The sequence below is a fragment of the Lathyrus oleraceus genome, chromosome 1 (assembly GCF_024323335.1).
Source record: "Lathyrus oleraceus cultivar Zhongwan6 chromosome 1, CAAS_Psat_ZW6_1.0, whole genome shotgun sequence".
Lineage (NCBI taxonomy): Eukaryota > Viridiplantae > Streptophyta > Magnoliopsida > Fabales > Fabaceae > Lathyrus > Lathyrus oleraceus.
This window is the reverse complement of record NC_066579.1, coordinates 417,956,570-417,963,988: the sequence shown is the minus strand read 5'-3', so window position 1 is coordinate 417,963,988 and position 7,419 is coordinate 417,956,570. Positions and strand designations below refer to the sequence as shown.

General features: G+C 34.4%; 2 protein-coding genes across 2 annotated transcripts; both read right to left on the bottom strand.

The window, feature by feature from the left end:
- Positions 1–1,205: 1,205 nt before the first annotated feature.
- On the bottom strand, positions 1,206–2,841 carry LOC127113088 (uncharacterized). The gene is made up of 3 exons (XM_051046459.1): positions 2,655–2,841; positions 1,914–2,020; positions 1,206–1,775 (listed from the first exon to the last, which is right to left on the bottom strand). The coding sequence occupies exons 1-3, from the start codon at positions 2,839–2,841 to the stop codon at positions 1,206–1,208; spliced, it is 864 nt and encodes a 287-aa protein (XP_050902416.1).
- Positions 2,842–4,097: 1,256 nt separating this feature from the next.
- LOC127077948 (uncharacterized) lies at positions 4,098–7,156 on the bottom strand. The gene is made up of 2 exons (XM_051018750.1): positions 5,558–7,156; positions 4,098–4,713 (listed from the first exon to the last, which is right to left on the bottom strand). The coding sequence occupies exons 1-2, from the start codon at positions 6,962–6,964 to the stop codon at positions 4,360–4,362; spliced, it is 1,761 nt and encodes a 586-aa protein (XP_050874707.1). The 5' UTR covers positions 6,965–7,156; the 3' UTR covers positions 4,098–4,359.
- Positions 7,157–7,419: the final 263 nt, after the last annotated feature.

Below are 7,419 nucleotides of genomic sequence, written 5' to 3'. Positions count from 1 at the left end.
TCCAGCCTGATCTACCTTGGGTTTCCTCTAATCAAGAAAATCATCAAAGTTCTATTACAATCAAACCATCACATTGCAGAGAAATAACAAAGTGCACATAAATAAATCATGTATTACCTTTCTTTTCAAAGTATTTGGGTCTTATGTAAGGCTCTTGCATGACAAAGCATTATGCCCAAATTTTTTAAACTTGGCGCACCTATAAGATATACTAGGTATTCTTCTCCTAGGACCATCCTCACCACATTCTGTTATCCTTGCTGGTCCATTTTTATACACAAGAGGTTGTAGTTCATCAGTTTGGACTTCTGATCATATGTCCTGCCCATTTATAAGGCTCATAAGAAATCCATAACATAGTGCATACTTCTCTCTTGTATAACAGTCATCAACAAAATCATCAGGGTTGGGTTTTCTATAAGTCAATGCAACAACAACATACCTACAAGGAATTCCAACCAATTCCCAAAAATTACAGCTACAAGATCTTTTGGCAATGTCAACAATGACTTCTTGTGTGTTGAAAGAAAGTGTAACCTGGAAATGTTCAGCAATAGACCAAGTTGGCAGCCATTGACCATTATTGAACACCTCATTATCTAACCTTTTCCTAGGTATTAGCATAACTTTATTTTTTTATTTATCAAGTTTGATGGCAGATGTTGCTAACCTATTCATAAGGTACTTTCTAATTCATTCACACATGGTTAAAATAGGCTTATCCCTAGCAACTAAAACGGTGGTATTAAATGACTCAGATATATTATTCATTAAAACATCACATTTATGGTAAAAACTAAATATATGCTTACACCAACATTTGGTAGGAACCGTCGTTAACCAAGTTCAAGCCTTGGCATCCACTTTTTTCAGTTGATTCATTTTTTGGATCCAACCTTGATAGTAAGTGGCCTTAGCAGCTCCCATCACCAAATCTCTTATAAGGGTTCCACAACCAAACATTTTCTTAAAATTTGCATACAAGTGTCTGAGACACAACCTATGCTCAATCCTTTCAAACATTTCCTCAAAAACAACCATTAATCACTGAAACAAATTTAAGATAGACATTAGTTTAGCAACATCTATAGGGGTTGAAATGAATTAAAAACATGATGCTAATGCCTTACCTTCTGTTGATCTGAAATGAATACATATCTTATTTCTTGTCAAATATCTTTCAACAATAATTGCAAAAACCACCTTCAACTCTCCTTTGTTTCAGTTTCAACAACACCAAAAACCAATGGGAAATATTGATCATTGGGATCCCTGCCCACAACAATTAGAAGTTGCCCACCATATTTGGTCTTTAAATGGCAGCCACCAACTCCAACAAATGGCCTACATCCATTTATGAAACCCTTCTTACAACAATCAAAACAGAAGTAAAACGAGTCAAACCTTGGTTGTATAGATGGAAATGGTCTTTCAACAATGATCTTCAAAGTATTCCTATGATTAATCCTTGTTAACTTGGCAACATACCTCCATAGATTTGCGAATTGCTTATCAACATCCCCTTCAATAATTTTCTTTGCTATCAACTTTGCCTTCCATGATCTAGCAACACTGATCCCCACATAGAATTTTTGTCTGATATCTTGTATAATATCACGTATTCTCACTATTTCAGAAGTTTGCATCTTCTTTACTACTGCCTTGACCACCCACTTAAAGCTTGTAGATCTATTATTCAAAATCCTAACACATATGTGGGTATCCACCAATGTCTTTATAGCACATGTATACTTGGCCCACTTTAGAGCATAGTACTAAAAAACCACATTTAGTTTTGCATTCTACCATTATCCTATAACTCTCATTTTTTACAAAGGTAATTTTCCTCCCATTTAACACCGACCACTCACGAATTGACTCTCTAAAATCAACAAGAGAATTAAATTACATACCCCAGTTAAACTTGTAGTTCTTATTAAGATGTTCTTTCCTAAACCTTTCAAATTTGGACCATTCATTATCACCAGATTCATCTGGATCTGAATTGTCCAATTCATCACTATAATATTCAGATTGATCAAAATTCAAAATAATTATAATTAAATTTATTTTTTATTAATACATAATTGTATTTTTAATATATTTTTTTAATTATTATAATTGTATATTTTTTTTATATTTGAGTCTATTTTTGAAATTTGAACGGGTCTCCGAGATGATTGGACCGATCTTCAATACGATTTAACCAATAATTTATTTGATGATATAATCCTTTTCAAAACTTTTTAAAATTAAAAAATAACAATCATTTAAAACTTATTCTACATGCATTATACTCTTTTGTTGACGTTATACTCTTTTGTTGACGTTATATATGAATCAAATATGTGCTCATATTATAGCCCCACAAAACAACCACGAGATCATCTTGTTAATACTGTCGTGAAGACACCCGACAAATACAATGGTGCTTGAAAGTTAACAACCAATTGACATGTGACAAGGGGCAATAATCCTAATGCAAGGAACTTAGGAATAATTAAACAGCATGAATGTAATTATCAAGATAATATGGAAGGAAAAGTGCAAATGAAAATGGTAAAATTGCATGCAAGTTGGATCCACCAAAAATCAAATGGATGTTCTCTTTTTCTTAAAGTGGTTTGTGATCCATTTAACACAAATTGAGGCACCACTTTTAATCTTTTCAAGACCTATTACAGCAACTGCTTTGGCTTTAGTGAAACCAACCTTGGCACCAGAATTCTTGTTGTTGTTGTTTGTGTCTTTTTGGGATCTAGTGTCAATCTCATCATATTCTATAGCACCAATACCACCTGCACCCCATTGATCTGCCCAACTTCGTGCTTCACTGCCCATGTTTTCTGAATTCTACATCAGAGCCATAAAACAATCATTAGTACTACTTAGGAACTTTTCAATTAAATTATAGTTTTCTACTTAGAAAAAAAATGTTTTCAAAATAACTCATAACTAGTATGTATTAGAAGACTTGAAGTTTCTTAATTCAGATTCTAGGATCCATGTAACGTATAGAAATTTTGAAAAAGTAGATATTTGTTGGCAAGTATGCTTTGAAAAATTGAAACAATGATGCTTTAGAGGCAGAGACATGAATAGTACCTCGTATGCCTTTGTTGGAATTGATGCAGACCTAGAATTTAGAGGAAGAGAAGGGTAAGTGAATCAACTTGAAATTATATAGTTATCAAGAAAATTTCGTTGTAATTTAATTTTTAATATTCGGCTTTATCATAGAGTTGTGATACCTTGGCCAGCATTGTAAATTACCATGTGGATTTATATTTGTCTTTTCCACTAGCATTGTTATGATTCTACAAAGACCAAATTTAATTGCCGTTGGCAACATAGGTGTTCACTTTCATCTAGGATAAAACTTAGGTGACTATTTTGTAGATGTTATTTGGGGTGTTAATCAATTATAACATGTATTGCAAATTATTTTTTTAATTGAATTTGAATTAAAAATAAATATGTTTATACAATTGGATACATAGTTCATGTACTTAGTTGTTGTAATATATCAATAACACACATTTTGAGGCAAAAAGAACACAGATTGATCAAACTCTGATAAAAGTAAAGAGATGCTTTTAACTCTTTGAAGGTACAGTAAATATTACCAACAAACTTCCTTTATTGATGAGGACATAGCCTTTAAATAAATTTATTGGAATCAAAGATCTGGTTCAAGGGTTACTATCAGAACCTTAAAGAAGAAAAAAGAAAGGCTATTTCAAAGAATGGAATAAAGAATATAGAGCAATGTGTTCTAAATTCTTGGGAAACTGAATATTGTATTATGGGGGAGACAAAGTAAAGTTATGTGGAGCCTGATCCATTTGAATACCTACTAAGTTTGTAGTCAATATAAAGAGGGTCATATACCGTTGTCTCATCTTTATTTATTCTCAAGGTATGATACATGCATGATGAGATTAAGACAATAATGCTACTTTTGACAAAATTAAATGTTATGCTCCTTTGACCATTTTGGTCAAAAAAACAAATGAGGAGTGTTGTTGAGCCCTAATGGTTGGTACAACAAATATGCAAATAAAAAATTGAATAGAATTTTATGGCCGGTTCTTCCATTCAAGGAATCAAAAACTAAAGCATGTTAGATTCTATATAATGTAATGTGGAGTAATACATAAACAAAACTGTGAGCAAAGTACAGTTGTAACGTGTAAGAACTCTTGAAGTATATGAACACAATTACCAGAAATCCCCAAGTTGATTTAAATCAAATAATATAATAAAAATTAAACAGGGATATATCTACATTATGGATGCAAATTATGCAATGCAACTAAACTACCATCATATTCATTTCATGTCACTCTGGTTAATTTTTCATTTGGATTTTCTCACAGATTTGGATTTGTTCAATTTCTTTGGCTTATCATCCATGTTATTACTCCAAGTAAATCCTTCAGGAATAACGAAAGGATCTAAATCAAATGCACCAGAAGCGCGTTGTTGTTGTTTACTTCTTGAACTCCCTGATTGACTATTGTTTCGTCTCAACCATGATGATGTAAAAGAAGAGTGACGAGTTTCTGGATTTTGCTGCTCATCGTCATGATCTTCAGCTACCAAATGTCTAGGACTTGTAAAGGGTGTGTAGAATTTCTCAACGGGTTGAAGCTCCACGAACTTTGTGAACGTGATTACCACCCTTACCGTAGGGACCACTGGAATTGCCACCTGAACCACCAATTCAAAGTGTCAAACACAATATTTCCATCACCATCTTATCATAAATCAAATCTGTCATCAATTTATCTATAAAAAATTATTCATCATTTTTTGTAATGTTTGACACCTATGAATCAATTCCAGCCCATTATTAAAATATTTGACCATTTATATTATGAACAAAACTTTCATATTTTGGACCTAGGTTCCTTGCCGTTAAAAAATCGTAGCTGACCATCCGAATAAGATCAGATGACTCAGATTTAAAATAGATAATTTTGATTAAAAAAAATTTAAATAGTACATCAAAATCAAATGATTAATAATATCTTAACAATGTGAATGCGGCAAAATTCCAAGAGATTCAATTTATGTATTTTGTTGTTTTTGCTCTTAGTAATAAAAATAATATAAATCATAAATTTTTATATGGTTATTTAAAAAAAGAAACTATTTCATGATAAGAAAGATAAAATAATGGGAAAAGGTTTAAATTAAAAATAAATTTGGAAGAAATTTTGTATACCAATTTAAACTCAAATATATAGCTAATATTTAAAGAATTTTCAATTTAAAAAAAAATTATAATTGCTCAATAACACATGTTATTTTATTGATAATTTTATTACAATTAATGAGTCAAAAACAAAATAACACAAATAATACATTTATCACAATTAATTTTATTAATAAATATTTTATTGATAATGTGAGTTTTATTTTAATGTACTAGTGATCGTGAATTTGGCAGATTCACAAGCAATTTTAACAAAAGCTGCAAAAGTGTCATACTATCGCAATTTAGTGGGACCCAACACAACAACAAATAAAGTAACGGTAAACTGAGGCATACCTTGACCGGAAAAGTTCCCGGCGGGAACTTCGTCGTGAGCAAATCCCTCATTCTCCTTACAGCTTTCACCTTGTTTGCCAGAATGTCAAGCAGCGGCAAGAGCTCCTCCGTTTTCAAAGGAAATTGCTCCGTCAGCCATACAGACGGCCGTAAACTCTTCATAAACTCTTTCTCTTTTGCTGGCGGTGGAAGTGGCTGTGCTAATCTAACCGTTGCAGAAGATTTTCTTGGCGGTTGAATCATCGTTGAAGGCATATGCATATCCACGCTTTTTCTTCCCATAGGGACCCATTCCCTATCTTCTCGAACGAAACTACTGTGTCTTCTTTTGTCAGTTTCCATTGGCATTCCAAAACTTGGATTCTCCGCCACGAGAAAACCGTCTTCGTCTTCATCCAATTCCAACGGTATAACTTGCTCACTACCGGATTCTCCAGCGGAAACTTTCCGTGACTTGAAACTGAAAAGCACATTTTGCACTTCGTAAACCCTGGCTTTCCATTCTCCTACATTTTCCGTCTTCTCTTGCTTTCTCCAATTCGTTCTTCCAACGAGTTCTGCTTTTGTAACGTCCATTCCTGGCCGGTATACACTTGTCTGTGAACAGAATCCAGCAACATCCGAATCACTCATCGGAGCTCCAGCGTTTTCAAACGCGTCGAAGATTTTCCGATCGTCGCGGTTTAGGACTAGCAAAGAGCCGGAAGGAACAGCGTGCGTGATGTCGCCGTCTCCGAGGAAGAGAAAGCTCTGATCGGCGCGTTGGATCTTGAGACCGTCAAATCCAGCGAGAGAAGTGTCGGCGCGTAGATTTCCATCGCGTTTCCAGATTTTGTAAGTATCCGAGGGAGCGATCTTACCGACGAAAGGAATGACGGAGCTCTCGAAGTGGAAGGAGATCTCCATATAGAAATCACGCATACGGCGGAGCACAGCAACCAAACGAGGAAGACGGCGGCGCCACTTCGCCCAAGCAAGACGGTGATGATGACGAACAAGAATCGCCGAGATTTCAGTTGCACGGCGGCATAGAGCTTCCTGGAGAGGATTCCACCCGGCGGCATTGTGAAGAGAAACATCAGCACCAGCGGAAGCCAGCGCTTTAGCAGCAGAGAGATCATTAAGCCGAACCGCCAAATGGAGAGGCGTTTCCCTAAAAGGCACATCGCGGCGGTCGAGCACAACGGAGATTTTATCAGCGAGTTTTTCTTGAAGAACCGAGTCAGACTCAGTGTGAATTTGAGTCGGGTCGGGTAAACGCGGAAGAGTGGAAATAATTCTAGAAAGCGTAGCATGGTTTCCAATAGCGACGGCGTAATGAACTGGACTGTGTGCGTATTGTTCGGGTTTCAATTCACGAAACGACGTCGTAGTAGGGTTTCCCTTCGCCATTTCAATCCCAATCATAGAATAGAATTTGAATAAAAGACAAAATTGAGAGAGAATTGTTAGGGAGGTGAAGAGTGTTACCGTGAATATGAATATGCTATGCTTAATTTCAGGGCTTTCGGCTCTCACGTGATTTTCTCATTCTTTTCTGCGTTTTTATTCTCTTTGATAACTCATCTATGATATTAAAGTGCGAAATGGGTGTTACTACTAAAACCTTTCGTTATATTTATAAATCATTTTTTATCGTAATTAAGAATTAATTAATTTAGAAACAAAGTAACTCTTTCTGTCCACGTGGAAAGATAAGAGAAGCGGATACAGTTTCATCTTTCATGAATCCTTTTTCATATTTATTTATTTATTTATTTATACTATTATTACTCTAACTATTTATTTATATTATTATTTTTATTATTATAAATTTTATTGTATTTAATTTTAGAGATTAATTGTTATGTGTGTAAAAATAT